The sequence below is a fragment of the Chelmon rostratus genome, chromosome 8, assembly GCF_017976325.1.
Source record: "Chelmon rostratus isolate fCheRos1 chromosome 8, fCheRos1.pri, whole genome shotgun sequence".
In the NCBI taxonomy this organism is placed as follows: domain Eukaryota; kingdom Metazoa; phylum Chordata; class Actinopteri; order Chaetodontiformes; family Chaetodontidae; genus Chelmon; species Chelmon rostratus.
Genome location: NC_055665.1, coordinates 26,570,568 through 26,588,828, shown reverse-complemented (window position 1 = coordinate 26,588,828; position 18,261 = coordinate 26,570,568). Strand labels below are relative to the sequence as shown.

The 18,261-nt window shown below is 41.3% G+C and overlaps 1 protein-coding gene across 1 annotated transcript in view; it reads right to left on the bottom strand.

The window, feature by feature from the left end:
* Window positions 1–18,261, bottom strand: part of adgrb1a (adhesion G protein-coupled receptor B1a) — a 110,253-nt gene that overhangs the window by 17,297 nt on the left and 74,695 nt on the right. Inside the window, exons 18-23 of the mRNA XM_041941849.1 lie at window positions 12,065–12,168; window positions 9,855–9,957; window positions 9,553–9,703; window positions 9,394–9,463; window positions 9,030–9,096; window positions 6,079–6,164 (exon numbers count right to left, since the gene is read on the bottom strand). Coding sequence (XP_041797783.1) covers window positions 6,079–6,164; window positions 9,030–9,096; window positions 9,394–9,463; window positions 9,553–9,703; window positions 9,855–9,957; window positions 12,065–12,168 — 581 coding nt within the window. The remainder of the gene's footprint in view (window positions 1–6,078; window positions 6,165–9,029; window positions 9,097–9,393; window positions 9,464–9,552; window positions 9,704–9,854; window positions 9,958–12,064; window positions 12,169–18,261) is intronic.

Genomic DNA, 18,261 nt, shown 5'->3' with positions numbered 1-18,261 from the left:
AAAATAGTAATTGAAGACAATAGACCTTCTTCTTTCTTTTTTCCCCTACAACAGAGAAAACTACAGACAGCCTAATCACATCAGTTCACACCAGTCAGATCACTTTCAGATAAACCAACAAGCCTGGGCAGCCTCCATATGCAGCATCTGCAATTTGTATTTGCATTCTCAAATGTGATCACAACCCTTGAAAACGCCTGAGAGAGACTGTGATTGCCTACTGTGTGCAGTATGTGAGGGAAAAGAGTCCACTGTGAGTGGTGGATCTCACAAAAACGTAATGATTTGAAAATACAGAGTTGATCAACGTACAAATAAGCTGATGAGTTAGTTATGTCTAATGTTTCTTGATCTGGATGTGCACTGACCAAATAAGGCAGAGCCAGTATTTACTAATGATAGGCTTGATTTAATAAACAGTGTTACGTGTTCATCATTTCTTTTAAATTTGCACTTGCATGAGTATTTAACATTGAAAGGGGAACTTCACCGCTTTGCCACATCAGAGTCTGTTTAGCGCTCTTGGGGAGTATTACTGAATACATGAATGTGAAAAGCTCCTCTGGAGCGAAAATCTGATAAATTGCCTTTAGTGATTTGAGTCAGCATTGGTTGGGACTGAAGACTAAAAATTTGAAAATGAAAAAAACAAAAATATGGAGAATGGAGTTACCAAGTTCACCAGACCTCTAGTCATTACCAGCAGCCTGCACACTCAATTTTTCCTGTCCAGCTGCATTGAAAAAAAAAAAGCCCATTCTAGCACTGGATTTTGATACGGTCTTTTTAAACTGTCCAACAATGCTACAGGAGTGCAATGCTGAATCGATGGTGTACTCTTTTAACATATACACTAGCCTATTGTTCGGATGGCAGTGCAGCAGAACCCTATGCCTATCACAGGGTTGGGCCCTGCTGCGGTGGGCAAACCTATCGGCTGCTTGTCTGTCATATTCCCCAGTAGTTTTGGCCCCCATTACCTTATTTCAGGTGAAACAAGATCCCTATCGAAGCTGAACAGCATTTTTTCCTTTATATGCATTTCAATAATTGTCTTTTGTTTATATTTGTTGTGTGAAGCACCTTGAGCTTACTTTAGAATAAATGTACTATCTAAATAAATAAGACTTGACAAAAGCTTTTGAATTTTCCCTAGTTTATCTTAGGGGACCACTCCATCTATACATGCATATCTATAACCTCTAATCCTTTGCAGGGCCTGTGGTCGGGCACATCCTGGACAGGTCACCAATTCATCACCGGGCTAAAACATAGAGAGAAATGTCCATTCACACTTACATTCACATCTACAGGCAATTTAGAGTCACCAATTAACCTGCATGTGTTTAGACTGTGAGAGGAAGTCAGAGCGCCTGGAGGGAACCCATGCAGACACGGGGAAAACGTGTGAAATCCACACAAACCCAGAACCTTCTTACTGTGAAGTGCTAACCACTGCACCACCCTACCGCCCCTGTGAGGGACCCAACCAGCACATATTGTATTTCCCCAAATGTGCCAGTTCGTACAGGGGGCTCACCATCAGAGATAAGCTGAGGAGATCAGATATCTGAAAGGAGGTGGGAGGGGAACAGCTGCTCTGTCATATTGAAAAGAGCCAGTTGAGATGGTTGGGCATCAGATCAGGATGCCTCTGGAAGCCTCCCTGTGGAGGTGTGCCAGGTAAGTCTGACTGGGAGGAGACCCCAGAGGTAGACTCATAATGCACTGGAGGATTGATCCCATGTGTGGATGACTCGGGATCTCTCTCCTCAACAGCATCAGCTGTGAGGAATGAGAGGAAAGCAAGTGAACACATCTTCCCAAAAAGCCTGCGCTGGCTGAGGCTGAGCTAGTTCAGATGTGCCACACTATTCCAAAGGTGTGCTGCGTTCATTCATAGAGCCGAGGATGGACATACAGCTCAGAGTCAAACAGGTGGCAGCTCAAGCAGATGGTTGAAGAGTCACAGAGGTGGCATATGTTTGACAGTGTTTAACGATATAAATGCTCACAAAAGTGCTCACCTTGACTCAAAATGTGACAAAATAATGTCAACTCAAGGCCCACTTAGTAACTTTCTGAGTTCACCACATGAAATGTTGAACGTTGGTCATGTCATATCAAGTAGACGTGCTGTGTATTGATTTATATTTTTTTCAAATATGGTCTCGTCATCGGATGTGAATTTTGTCCTTGAGCTTTCTCTGGTTGCCTGCAAGCTCCTGGTTGCTAGATTGCACTACTTCTCAGCAATGCTAAGACCAGTTTTGGTCCAGAAGGATCCCAGTGAGCGATTCTGAGACGATGGTCATGGCCGACCAATTACCAATGTCATGGCTGATTGTGAACGACAATCGGGCATGGAGTCTGACATGCTAAATGGCCTGTTGTGCAGCGTCTCTCTCCGGAGCACAGTCAGGTAACCATGGCCAAGAGGAGGAGGGATGTTGAGGTTGCTGCTGTCAGGTGGGACAACGAAACAGAGGAAAATTTCATTGAGCTGTGGCAACAACACCCCTGCCTGCCTGTGTGACGGAGAACCATGACCGAGTCAAAAAAGACAAATGTTGGTGAGAAATAGCGGAAGCACTTCATCAGCCAGGTGACTAGCTTGCTGTGCTGTCAGAACATTATCCCTCGTCCTAATTGCTGGAATATGCTTATGATGACTAACTTTCAGGTCTAACATTAAAGTAGCCTGTATGTATGTATCGCATGTGATAACTGCAGAGACCAGTAAAATGGCAAGGACCCTGGACCAGAGTCTGAATGAACGCTACAGACAACATCAACACCAAAACCAGTCACAGCATCCACTGGGAAGAGTTTAACTCACTGATGAAGACTGAGAGTTGTGTGTAGTAAGTGGACCTTGAGTAGATATTCTTTTCTCCGACATACTGTTCCCAGCGTCAGGAATGAACTTCCTCCTCACGTGATGCTGAAGTGATTAAATCGGTTCACTTATTCAAGTTCCACCACTAATAATGACACTTGAGAAGAATTCTAGTCGAGCTTGGTTCGTGACAAATTATTAAATGAATCAGACCAAGGGGAAACAGTCTGAGGTGACATTCAGACTTCAGGAGAGCTATCAAAATTCAAGCATCAATCTGACCAGCTCTTAATGTTAAACAATCTACATTTCTATGAATTACTCAATAACACGCAGAATACACAGGCAATCCTGTCGTGACCACACGAACCTTGCACACACACATGCCCACACCATTCACGTAAATGGAAAATATTAATATCATTGCACTGCAACTAGCATGTGTTATTGTTGAACAGCCACAGCTTATCTAAAAGCACTAAAGAAATTGTCAGAACATGAGGCAGTAATGTGTTATGTTCTATCCAGCAAACAGGAGGTAGCATAAATTGCAAGGTCAATCGTGAAATAGTGAGGTAAATAGGCAGGAAGTAATAGAAAGCCAATCAGAGGTGCTTGCTAGAGCATTCAGCAGGTTTGGTGATGGGCAGGGCTGGTAGCCATACATTAAGAAGAAGGTGGGATGGGCAGGTATTTTTTACCCAATCACTGATGACATGGAAGGGGGCTTCTGAGACTGATGTGTTCCTGATTGGAGAGCCCTGAGTGAGAGAGAGGGGATTCTGTGCAAACGCAAACATGACATTTCAGACAGCAAAAACAAGTACAGTAGAACAGAGAGATCATTGAAGAAAGCAAACATTTCCAGAGAGAGAAAGAAAATAACATTTGAATGCACCAACAATGCCAATGGAGACAGAACAGCCTGCAGGGTAAAGGGGAGCAGGGCCCATATGTGCTCTCTGGCTGTTTGAAAGCTGATAACAAAAGCCCAATGACATATTTAGACCCAAGTCACCATCAGTTAATAACAATTCATATTGACTAAAAACATAGTTTTGGGTTTTTTGGGAGGGGGGGGTTCACTCCAACATTTTGGAAAATATGCTGGTTTGCTGGTAAACAAACAGTCAGATAAGGTGACTGACACAGCTTCTGAGAAGTGTTTAGAGTAATGTAATACAGCAGGAAACAACCTCAGTCAAAATAAAAAAATGGCCTCTGAAGTAATTTCTGATTGGTTGTCTGGGATCTGGGAAGTGGCTCATCATGAGCGATGGTCAACACCTAAATTGGTGTGAATGCTGCATGATAATTTGATAATTATTTATGTGTCATCTTACATTTTCTCTCATTTACACACACCCACACATTACAAACATAACTGATGGGTGTGTAAATGAGTGTAAATGTAAGATGACCCATAAATATAAATAACCAAAGTGAATGCTCAAAGCTCTAATTATAACAGAGCATTCACACCAACTCAGGTGTTGACCATTTCTCATAATGAGCCACTATCCAGATCCTAGATCAGAATGTAGGTCAGAGGCCATGAGGACGTCACATTATACATAAAACATATTACATTCTGTTCGCAACAAAGCTTGTCATACACGTATATCCAAGATTCACCTGGTTTTGGCTCATACTAGAGTTAAGACATTTCTTAAACCACACAAAAAGGACTCTTAAGATGCTGTGTGCAGCCATTAAGCACAGTGGTTGTTCGTCAAGAAATCATTTCAAGGCTAACTACAGCAAAACCATGATATCCTGGACCATTTATAATTCAAATTTGAAATAGTTTGGGCAGTTAAGATTCAATATATTGTATACGGTGGCCAATGCCTTAACTTGTTGCCCGACTCGCAACAAACCAGAACACTATACCTATCCCTACAGGTGTTGAGCCCACATGATGGTGGCCCCACAGTATTAATATGGGGCTCACCCTCAATTGAAACAAACAACTGTCACCCATAAAATGTCATCATTTGACATGACAGCTGATGCTTGTAGCCAACTTTTTTGGGAACACTGATGCACATTAAAAATGGGAGATAGGACGAATAAGTATCACGTGTAAAAACATGCAATAATGTGCATCACATCACTGCAGGTATGTGGTTTCGCATGGAAAACAATGGGTGCGGGTATTTTGACATGCATCATTTGGACTTTTGACAGTTTCTCTTGATTTAAAAGTTTGTGTTAATCTAGGCCAAACAAATTCTGGACCTATCTCTGTAGTGAACCTAGAGTTCGAGATAAGACTCTATGCAATCCGGTGTATTTACCAAAATGCTGGAGTGCGACTTTTATAAAAGGCTAATAACAGGCCCGTTCCTTAAAGCAGCAACGGGTTTGTCCAGTTCACCCTTTCTCTTACCTCCATAATGACAATGATTCACAAAATAGCAGCTTAGCAGTAAGAGCTAAGATTTTACAGGAAATCTCTGGTTTCTTACAACTTGGTTTCTATTTGTGTAGCTCTGGCCATTGGTTTTATTGGGAATGGTAACACTGTGTTTACCTAATACAGTTTTTTAGCATTGTCATTATGTTCTGCAATCTCAGCTACTTTGTTGAGTCCAATGTTACCAACAGAACTGATGGACAGAGCTACGAAAATCAAACCAAAGTTGTGGGAAACTGGATTTATGTTTTAGTGGGGTCTTACTGTTTAAAAGCCCTGCTTCCCTCTACTAGAAACAACCAAACAGGAGAAAAAAGACACGGATGGATTTACAGAAATTTACATCAATAGCAACACCTACAAACAAAGAGCAGCTGGAGGAAAATGTGACACATTTGAAACTTAAAGAAAGCAATGAGATGAGTCATCATCTTGCTCAGTCTGTGCAGGACCAATAACCAGACAGCCTTCCCCACATCTTTCTTGTTTTTTCTAACATTCCTCTATCCTCCATTTAGCTCTAAGTCAGAAACATTGATCATAGTCTTAGCTATATGGGAAAAATCACTTTTTCTTTTGGTCTCTTATCTTATTTTTGATTAATTCTGTTGCTTTTCTCAATCTTTTCTTTTGTTCTTGTCCTCATCTTCCTGGTGTTAAAAATGAAGTGTCATCTTCAAACAATTTGCCTGAAGTCTGAAACGGTGGCCAAAGATAATTTCAGGCAAAGAACCCATACTGTGCTAGCCCCTCCCCCTGGCTGAGCCATCAGGCTGGTTATAGGTCACTGTGTAAAATGGATGTGTGGTATAAGGCATACCCCGCCCTCTCCTTTAGTTTCATATCAGTAATGCCGTCTTTGGACACCAGTTTGTTAAAAACGAGAATCCCAATAACCATGTTAACCTGACAAAGAGAAGAGGCAGAGGATTAAAGCAGAGCAAAAACAGTTTCAATACTTCAGAACATGCAGCTCTACTCTAATGACGATGATGATGATAGCAGCATGCTCATAAATGTCATCACACACACACTAGCTGTACTTACTGTAGGCTCTGCACTGTACAAGACTGTACCATCTTAAATAGTGACAAAAACTATCAGACACCCAATGAAAGATGAGCGCTAAAAATAGCTGAAAGGATGAATTGCTAGCATATAATTATATTTTTTGAATATCGACAGTGGGCTGAAAAAAAATCATACATAAAATATGAGCTGTGTGAAATCAAAAGTGGAGGGAAGGGGATATCACTGACTGTAATAATTCCTATAATATTACTGCTTTGAGGATTCACTGTCTATAAAAATCTCTTGTACAATTCACTCTGATGCTTTTCAGACTGGGCCGGGCTCTAGTATGGGTGCCAACTGGAGCAGTAGCGCTTTATTAATGAAGCAGCTTGTGTAAAAAGGACACCCAAACTACTGACTTTCCACCTAGAAGTGGAAAGGTAGGAAAGATGCACTGGAAAGTGAATCACTGAAACTGGAGCTACTGGATTTGAGGGATGAAACAAGGACACAGTGTCACTGCAGAGTGTGCTGGCAGGGTTTATGTCTGTGATTTAGGCTACCTCAGATGTAGGTGGTGACCATTTATTTCTGAATCTGTCTCTATATGATTTTTATTGTTAAAGCAAGACTGTCCTTGTTCTAATTTAAATAGCAGCTGTAAGAAAGTGGAACCCTAACCTCAGGACATCAGGAATATAACTGGAATAACTGCTGCAGAGTCTATTATTTTCTATACTGGTACAAACCTGGGGTTTCTTATAGCTTGAATGGTGATTTTAACAGTGATCAAGTGTATTGGAATTATGTTGGATGTGTCCTAAAACTTGGTTTTAACAAACAAGAAGCGAGTATTTTTCATGGCTATGCCAAAATAGATTAAATGATGGTTGTCTGTGTTGTGAACAGAAATACAGGATGCTTAAATTACCTATAGATCTTATAGAATAGTGCTGCATTCAATGCTGTAGATTCAAATATTCTGCTGGACAGACCTGAGCACTGGGTTGGTCTCTCTGACTCAGTTCTTTAAATGGTTCAGGTCTTGTCTAACAGGTCGACAGTTCTATGTGGCCATGGATGACCACTCCTCCAATGAAACAGACCTGTGGCATCCCCCAGGGCTCTGTGTTAGGCCCAATTGTTTTCAGTCTCTATATGTTACCACTTGGCAATATTATCTTAACATTATCATAACATCACTTCCATTATTATGCAGATGATACCAAGTTGTATTTGTCTGTAAGCTCAAATGACTGAAGTTTTATCAGCAACTTATTCACATGCATCTCAGACATCAGTTTTTAGATGACTCAGAACTTCTTACAGCTAAATCAAGACAAAACTGAGATCTTTGTTATTGGAGCAAAAGCTGAGAGAGAGAAACTGTGTGAACAACAAATGTACTTACACTAAACATCAAGGAACAGGTCAAAATCTCTATGTTATCATTCACTCAGACCTAAATTTTGAACACCGCATTAGAAACTCGTCATTCTATCATTTAAGGAATATTGCCAGAGTGTGACCGTTTCTCTCCCAGGCAAACATAGAAAAGTTAATACAAGCTTTTATCTCTAGCAGGCTGGACGACTGTAACGCTCTTCTGTCTGGTGTGTCTCAGAAAGCTATTGGTCAGTTACAGCTCATACAGAACGCAGCAGCACATGTTCTAATGAAAACCAGACAGAGAGTCCACGTTACTCCAATCTTTAAATCTTTACACTGATCACCGGTCTGTCACAGATTCATTTTAGAATTCTCTTACTGGTTTTGAAATCACTGAATGGCTTTGCCCCGTCCTATCTGTCTGACATGGTTAAGACATATAAGTATAACAAGAAGGGAAAGGCAGGAGGCAAGGAAGAAAGAGGGAAGGAAAAAGGGGATAAATAGGATAAAAGAAAAGGCAGGAAGGAGGAAGCCAACAAGGAAAGGAAGATGCAAGCAAGGAAATGTGGAGGCATGAAAGAGGTAAGAAGGAAAAGAGGAGGTAAATAAGGAAAAAGAAGAGGTGGTGGGAAGGAAAGGAAGAAGTAAGCAAGGAAAGGTGGAGGCAGGGAAGCAAAGGTAGAAGTAAATAAGAAAAGATAGTGGGCCAAATAAGGTAAAGGAAGAGGGAGTTCACAAGGAAAAGCAGGAGGCACGAAGGTAAAGGAGCAATTTGACAAGGAAAGAAACACCAGGGATGGAAAGGAGGATATACAGGAGAAGACACAGAAGGAAAGGACGGAGCAGAGAGGATAAAGTAAACTAGGAAAAGGAGGTGTAGGTTATTAACTTGGTTGTGGCCTATTGTTCTTAGATAAATTGCTTTATAATTATATCACTACACAACAACACACAATTCCATCATAAGTAACAATGATAGCTAACATAATGCAATGCAAGCACCTTTAATGTTGAATGTTTTAAAGTCCACTAACTCTGAGGCCACCATTGTTTTACTGTCTTTTTTTTTTTTAACTTAATTCCTGCTGACTGTTTAATTTTCCCATTTAACGTTTTTTATCCTCCATTTCTATTAATATATATTGTACTATTTATTTTTAATCATAGCACACTGTATTACTACTTTAACATTATTACTATTTGAAATCATGGATGCATGGATATATGCAGACTAAATATGCTTTTTTAAAGTGAATGTATGAAAACACATGATGGGAGTTATTGCTATTGGCCTACATTTGAATTAGTGCAGAGATTTTAAAGGCATAACTAACACAGCCGGACTAAAGAAGAAATAGGAAATACCAAGACAACAGCTGCGGCAGGTCCAACAAATGCATAGAGAAGACCTCCTTCCAGAGACAGCCAGCAGCTACAAGAGAGAGGCAGGAAAACACAGATGCAGAAAGATAAGATGAGAAGAAATGGATGAGGAATGAGACAAGGAAGAGGGAGGAAACATGAAGTGTTGTAAAGAGGAGGCACAGAATGAGGTGAAAGGTAAAGGAACATATGCATGACAAGGATGAGGATGGTAAAAGATAGATGAGACAGAGACAGAGAGAGAGGTTAATTATGCTGCACACATAAATCCCTGTAATATCCCTGCATAAATACTTAAAGAGGTGATGGTGTACACAATTGTGGACCGATAGGGGAGCATGCTTACTAGCTTGGTGTTCCATATCCCTTTGCCTTGGTGAATCCCACTGAGATTGCAACTACTAGTGCAGGGAGACCTGGGAGGAAAATAAAAATGGACATTAACGCAGAAAAAAAAGAGAAAGATCAGGTGAAGGACATGACGGACAGCAGACAGAGGGCCCACCCCAGCCGAGACACAGGAAACGCTTGCGAATGATGCGATTCCTGAGGCGGCCTGTCACTGCCATGTACGACTGCCACGCCTCGGTCAGGACCCAGCAGAACGAGGACAGGAAGAAGAAATGAAGAAAGGCAGCAATCAGGGTGCACAAGACCTGAAACAAGAGGAAGAGACAGGGACAAGACACAGAAAATAAATACACAAGATGATTCTTAATGATCAGACAAACTGCATCGCTGTGATCACATGTCAAGTAAATGCTGATATAGATAAACAACTACATTGGTCTTGGAATTAGTCCTTACCTTATTTTGTGTTTGTGTCTGTCCAATGAGAATAAGGGCATTGGAGGAGATGATGGAGAGGCAGAAGTTAATGAGGATGACGGAGCGCTCAGACCGAATGTACCTGCAGGGAAATGACAGAAAAAACTTTGATTGTGGTTTTCACTAAATCCTTACGGTTGAATCTAGGACAACAGAGCTACAGCCAATCATACATATGCTGTGAATGATTTGATTATAGCAAACCCTGGATTTTGTCTGACAAACTTTTTCAGGTGCTCTTCTTTGAAGCCACACATTGTGCATGACTTACAATAACTTTAGCCATGTTGCAAGCTACGTTAGCATCAGACACCATTCACATGGGTAAGGGCTCACACTGACAATTGATGAGGGCCCCACTGTGGACCACACATCTAGGGTCTCTGGGTCTGCCAGCCAATGGGAAGAGAGTAGGGACCCCATGCATAATTGCATAATTTCCTTTAGGGCCCCCATGTGTGAGATGTGTCACTTTCATCAGTCTTCTTTTATAGAACCAAATTTAAAATCGGTCTCCTGTCTCTCGTGTCATTGTGCTGTTATTTGGGAGGTAAAAAGCTATCCTTGTTGGGCCGCAGTGGCTCAGGAGGTATAGCGGGTTGCACCCACTGGGCATTGCAGCTTGGTCACTGGGCACGTGTGAATGAGTAAAAATTATAAAGTGCTTTGTCTGTTAACAATAAAACTGGTTTTGTCTGCCCAGAAATACTTACACATTTGACACTTTATTCCACTTAGCTGATTGGGTTACATAGAGGATACTGTCAAGCTTGCATTCTGACCAAAAAGACCAACCATGAAAGTAGTTTTCTATGTGCTTTAATGGCAGAAAAGGTGACCCATCTCACATCTGGGGACTCTGCTCTCTTCCTATTGGCTCACACCTGTGGTTCTAAGTTGCTCTAATCAATCAGTATCAAGGTGTATCCGTCCTTTTCAGTGATGATTCACCTCCAGCAGTTTGGCTAATGTTTTTCACTGATTTAGGAGCTGCACCTGCATCCACGTCATTCAAGCTTGTCGCCGTTTTTGTGGCCATTTTTCGTTTGCTACTTTTCATGGAAGTAGCAAGGTAGCTAACAAGCTACGTTGGAACATGATGTCCCCAAGTCCATCACACACCGACTGCATCGCAGATTGTTTCACAATTTAATTTTTATCAATCTATGCATGCAGAACACACCGAGCATGTCATACAGCCAGAAGTAGAAGTCACGATACGGCTGGCAGGTCGTACCGTTCCTTGGAGCACAGGTCTGATGAGTTTTCATGAATTTACCAGCAATGATGAGAGTCAAGATGTGTTCAGTGGTCAGGATACATAAGGAGCACATGGATTAAAGCACATTCAATGCCACTAATGTCAACAACATGTCAGCAACATCATTCTGATTTGAGTTGCTGAATAAAGAGGAGATGTGAGTGATTCTGAGGTCTAGAAGCAGGCTACCAGGCCACGTGAATTAGACGTATGTCAGCGAGTAGCCCAAATGCAGTCAACTGCATTCTGTCTGCAAAAGCAAGTTTAAAATGAAGATGGCTTGAATGTCAGTACTTTATCTGGTGGACAAGTACGACCAATCTGAGGCATATTTCTGCACCCCATACTGTCTCGTTCTATCACATAGCTCTTTGTCATCATGTAGGGAAATGCTGCTGGGCTCAGCAGCCTGCTAGATTCAAGTGTAATGCTAGTCAGCCATTATGTGTTCCTAAAGATGTGGCACCTTTGAAAGGAGTGGTGACCCAGTGTTATAGCATTCACAACGTTTATGAACTATTTTAACCTTTCTTGTGCAGCTTGGCATTGCATTGCAGAAAAGGACAGGTCTGCTTGCTCAAGGGCATTCTCAAGAGGTTAACTATTTAAACAGCAGCATGCTGTTTACTTTGATTCCCATTTCCCTCACATGAATGCTCAATTTCCATTTGAAGAAAGGACGAGTCACAGGAGTCAGGAGGAACCAAGTTACACATGAAGGGATGCTTAAATTATCGATATGTTTTATACAGAAACTTCTCTTCAAGCACAGGCTAGCAGAGTAATCTCCCATCCAGTGTTTCAAGTTATCTGACAGATGTGTACAGTATCCACCCTTGCACCTGTTGAACTGATGATCTAACATTTCCACCTTAAATGAATCACAGCCAAATGCGGCAAGTTTCCTGAGCAGGACGCTTTATCTCACCTCCAGACAGACACGTAGATGATGATGAGTAGCAACAATGTCAGTGAAGACACTCCACAGCCCACGATCAGCGTCACAGACGGGAGCTGCGTCTTATCCATGTTCTGAAAAAGAAAAAGGAAAGGAACACAGAACGTGAAAAGGTGCTGTGGTCATCTCTCCAAACCTTATTTTTGATGCAATCATGATTAAGTTCTCCTAACAGAGCATGTTAACCTCAGCTTAAAATTTCACCTTTTTAGACATGTGACACAGAGTCCATGTTTACAGCATGAGCAATAGAAATACTGTTGTGGAAAAAGCTCAGAACCATCACTGCAAACAAAGTCGGAGAGACACTTTGGTGGGGTCTTGCAGATCTGTGGTGTGCGCAGACTTTGACAGGAGCTGGCAGAAGATGAATACAAAATCAGAGAAATCCCCTGCTGGCTCGATTTGCTCAGAGCTCACCTCCTAACTGGGTCATTCATGGTTCAAACGCAGCGGACTGTATTTTCCTTACCATCACTTCAGTCTCTCTGACACCGACTTTTGTAAGCTAAAGTTCTCAGACAATGCAGCCCAGGCTTAAGAAAACAGTTTTCGTCAAACTGCAAAAACACTTACTTGTTCATCTCAGCGATGTTTAACAGAATCTAAACCTTTGCTGATTCATAGCAGTCATCCTGACACTGATGTGGGAAAATTTACCAAAAACAAATCAACAAGAAAAATGTGTTCACTTCAAGGCTGCAACCAGAAATCAACCTCCCCATGCTGAAACTGATTCAGCTGGTTCGTAAAACATGTCAACACCCCATTGCCACCTGGTTTTAACATCCACTCTGCATCTAAATATTCTAACTGGACCAAGAAAAACACATGTCAATGCTGGTGCATGGTTCCTGTGGCGTTTTATAGAGACCAAGTCAAAAGGGATCTACTGACTTCTGTTCCAGAAATGAGACCAATAAAAATCCAGCCGTGGAACCGAGCCTTTCTCAGCAGTGTGCATTGCTTCATAGGTTTAGTTAAGGACAATCGACTAAATCTGTACCATTGTGTACTATTAGCCCAGGTTAAACACCTGGAGGCAGTTCATCTGAGGTCACACTAAGCTCAGACATAATGTAACAACAGCAGGACAGAGAGGACTGAACACTCTACAAACCTACATACAGCAGAAAGCACGGATACAAAAACGAAAAATGACATTAGAAGAGAGCGTCGGTGAGTTTTATGCATACGGATAAATCCAACTTATGATGATGCGAGTACCAATGCTGCTCCACCACCACTACCACTACATTTTCATGGGAGCTGTAGTTTTTTTTCTGTGCTCATACGGCAACCATTCTTTAACTCAAAGGTTAGAAAGTCTCAGCTTCTAATAGCTACAGTGGATGCTGGTGTCTTGTATGGACCGTCTATCTCAACAACAACATGAAAGGAATACTGAATGAGAGACTGTGTCATGTCCAAGAAGTTGTGTTAAGTTATGTTTTTGCCCTGTGTCCATGTTGTCTTGTGACTTCCTGTTTTATTGTGAAACCTAACTCTCCTCTCGTTTCAGGCCCTTGACTTCCTGGTGTCTTCCCGTCTGTCTGATTGTCTACCCCGCCCTGATTGTTTCCACCTGTTCCCCATTACCTCATGTGTATATATAGTCTGCGTTTCCCTTTGTCCCGTGCCAGTTCGTCTTGTCTTGTGCAGTCTGAACCTACGCCGTACCAGGTTTTGTATTTCTTTGTTACTTTGTCCAGTTAAATACCATTGTCTTGCCTTGCTTTATTTTGATACTTTGCCTTGTCTTTTCCTGTCACAGTCATTTTCCTCGTAAGAGTGATTTTTGTTTTCCTCCTTGAGAGCGATCTTTAGTTATTAGAGTAGTTTGTGTCTTCCTCTGTAAAGAGCGATTTATTTTGTTACTTTTGTTTGTTTTGCACTTTGTCTTCTGAGTTGTGCATTTGGGTTCAAGTCCTAGTTCGGTAGTGACAGACTGCATTGAGTTACTAAAGCACAGAATCGATTCTCGCGTCCAAAGATCGTTTTTTTTTTTTTTTTATACATTTATATACGTATTTTCCGCATTATAAGGCGCACCGGATTATAAGGCGCAACGCGGCTCTTTCATCCCTCTGATGCAGCTCCTGAAAATAATTAATGAGCAAAATGTATTTTTTTTGTAGTTTGTTTGTTTTGAAACAAACACACCGCGCGCGCTCACAGATGACAGTTTATCCTGCGTAAAGATGCAGGTGACGGCGCACAGCGCGGATGTGCAGACCCTGTGCGCTGCAGTTCAGGACCAAAGTGCATTAACCATGTTTGATTAATATTTTAATTGCCTATTATTTAGCATATATTCATATTTTTTCATTGTTCAGTGAAACAGTCCTTTTATTATTCAGGTTGACAGCTGACAGCACACGCCAATAAAAGCATGACGGCACGGAGAGAGTGGAATGACCTTTACACATTTACCGCTGTTACTTCGGCCACGCCCCCCCCCTGACTACGATAGCCATAATTAACCAATATTGGTTAACCAATACGCAATAAAGCTTTGATGTGACTTTTAGACAGTTTACAGTTCACGTTTAAAATGTCCAGTTTACATGTTCGCATTTCATACTTGGAAAGATTTACAGTGAGATTTACTCTGAAGAAAAACTGTGAGACACTTATGTTTTCAAAGGAACCCTACTACCTCTGATGTTGTTCACATTAGTTTGATCACTTAGCCTGTAAGCAGCAGCACTTTGTTTACATTGACTGAATCTCTTTATTTTTTATACATTTTGATGAATTACTTCACAGCTGTTTGTGGACAAAATGGCCAAATTAAAGGTACATTTGTATTTAACAGCAACATCTTTTGGGTGAATTCTTAATGTCATATTTTTAATAATGTATCAGTAATTCTGCCGTACATCATGTCATCATCAACATTCTGGGAGGGGGATTGGTCCTTGCCATATTCCCTAGTCTTATAACCATCATTAACTGCCAATGCTTCATTAATTTGCTGCCAAATGTCAATATAAAACTATTAATATGTTGCACTACTAGACAATCAGGAAACGGCTCAAAAACTGTTTTAATAACACTAACCCGAATCGAATCGATTTTTGAGATTTGAATCGATACCCAGCCCTATACAGTATATCTATAGATTACAAAAAGCAAGAACTAATAGCACATGATATCATAATTTTAAACCTTTAATGTTCGCTCCAAGAAAAAAAACAATGTAAAAAATATTTTTGGTATTTTTTATGTCATTGGGCCATCAATAACAAGAATAATGGAAAAAAAAATCACATACCCACCAGTTTTTAAGATTGACAGATTAATAATATATTTGAGTATAGTACAGAGCTCATGTAACAGCAACATTTTTTACATAATGAGTCCGATCATAATGCAGGCAAAAGTACTTATTGAATGCCAGGTTTAAATGCAAAGGCCTCATGATCACATCATTTTCTGTATAACATATCCAGTTACAGACCACAGATCAATACCAGGTGGAATCAGGTGGGTCTAATTTACAATCATTTCAGAGTAGAGGTGGGTCCATGACTTGTTTTTAAGATGCTCAAAGTGTGTCCCAGGACGTTAAGAGTCATGTGTTTCACTGACTTCTCTGTTTTAAAGTTTCAAAGGTGCTGCACCTCTGACCACAGCCAGCATTTGATAGGTGTGGTCAGTAGCTCACTATGTGTTGACAGCTTAGACCTCCAGCAGGTGTCGTTCTGCGGACAGTGAAGCAGGATATAAGATGAGCACTGACACTTCAGCTTCAGCCTGATGATTTGACTCACAGATAGATGACCGGAGCCAGTGAGTGCAAGTGGATGGCCGCAGCTGGCCGGCTGTACAGAAGAGTGTTTATGGTGGTGAGTGGAGTTGTAAAGGTTAGCAGAGTGACTTCACACACCCTGACACACACCAGAGGAAGGCCAGCACTGCCTCAGAGAGCTTAGAGAATTTCACTGCTATAGCTTTCAGTGACAGGCTCACAGTATTTCTCAGAAAATTATCTGAGGAATACTGTGAGCACACACACACACACACACACAATGTACATGCAGGTATCTGGTATCTACAGCTGGAGAGAAGTCAGTAGGCTGACTGCTTTTTTGGGCCTCCATTGCAAAGCAAGGTGACTTCAAGGTGATTCATGAATAAACCACGATACTGCAAATCAGCAGAAACGCATACACACACACACCCACTGGTGCATGCTTTCATGTAACAAACATGCACATGTTATAGGAGTGACATTCTGTCCTATCATAAAAACTGACAGCCAAACACCATCCCCAAGCTACAGCAGACATTGTCTTGGTTGCCATGGCTACGCTGTAACATGGCAGCAGTAGCTGCAGCGGGGTGCATGGCTGCTGTGTAAGGCTGTGCGTTTATGCCTGTGCTGCTTGTAACAATCCAGTTTGCAGTATTGATCTCTAAATATGGGCACAATAATAAAAAATAATAATCTTTTCTCTACTTTTCAACTAATTTCCTTCTTTACAAGACATACATTTATAAGTTCCAGTTGTTTATAGTATTTGTATAGTCCTTTATCCAAATAAAGGCCTTTTCAGAGAAGAGAAGAAAAACTTCCTCAGAATTAATTAATAAACAATCAATCGCAGAAAATCAATGTAGTGTGCAAATCATAGAGCAATGAACAAGGTACATGTAGAGCATGTTGGAGAAATGAAACCAAGCACCCCATCTCACCAAGCACCTGACAAACCAGTGACAATCAAATACATTCACCTGCACGTCCATGTGCATGCGCTGCTTTTTAGGTACTGATGAAAAAGTAGTCAAAACAGCACTGAATGCTTGCGCAGATTTTATTCTTCTACACTTGAATAATGTAAATTGAACCTTTAACAACTATTAACAACTTTAGACGATATCCCAAATAACATTTCATTTCATATATTTTGATCTTGTTTTTTTTTAGTTTAATAATAAAAACAAATCTGTGTCTTAAGGAGGCAAAACAACACTTGCTCTATTGCACTCAGGACATAAGGTAGAGACAGTCTGTGCTAGTTAGTAAGATAAACCAAGAGATCTACAACGGACTGCTTGATTGAAAAAGTGTGAACTTGCTAATATATGATGCTACGTGTGTTTGTCCACCTGACATCAACTCAGTCGAACGGCTGTGAATGCTACACAGTCTGCTGAAATCAAAACCTTTACAGTCCTTTACAGTCAGCATAAAGTCACTCTTCTGCTCATCTCTATCCCAAATAACATTACAAGACAGTACCAATATCAAAGACGGTTTTCCTCCAGCTCTGTAGTTACTCTCTTTCATCATTATAACACCGTTCAGCCCTGGCAACAGTAAATAAAGAGTGACTTCCACCTGCTGGGAGAAAATTAATTGAGTACAGTTTAGGTTCGACCCTTGCTCCACTTGTTCCTGATGTTCAACCCATAATAACTCACAAATGAAACTGAAAAGTTACGCTGGCCCTTCCTGCTGCACAATGGACACAATTCTCATTTCAGCATGCTACCATGCTAACAGTGATAATGCTATCATATTGATGTCTACCAGGTGTGTTTACTATGTGTGTGTGTAGTGTATTAGCATGCTAAAATTTGCCAATTAGCACTAAACAGCATACAGCTGGAGGTGATAGGGATGTCGTTGGCTTTGCAGGTATTTGGTTATAAACCAAAGTGTCGCAGATTAAAATTGTAACCTGAGGCTGACACTGGAGGAAAGGTCACCAGTCTAACCCCAACGCTGCTGTGCCAGATGAGGGGCGTTAAGGTGAAGTGAGGGGACAGTTTAATGAAATAAGCTTTGCAGCTGGTGGTGGGGTGGAGGGTGGGTGGACATGAGGGGACCAGTACATGAGGGAGTTCCACCCCCGACACCCCCCTTCAAGCAGGAGATAATTGGCTGAGTTTATAGCCTGTCTTGTCTCCAGGTTTGATGTGTGCGCCGGGGCCAAGTTAATTAAATCCCTCTGATTAATCTGCACTGCAGTGAGTTCCTTCTCTAAAAGCAAAAGGGGGAGATAAAGATTACGAGTGCAGTGGAATGGAAAGGCGTCTGCTGAGACAGACAAACTTTTACTTCCGCCTCAGCCAATGACAGAGCTCGGCTGGAGGTCTCACACTGTGTCCAAACGAGAGCACTGCCGTCCAAAATAAAGTGACCAGACTGCATTATT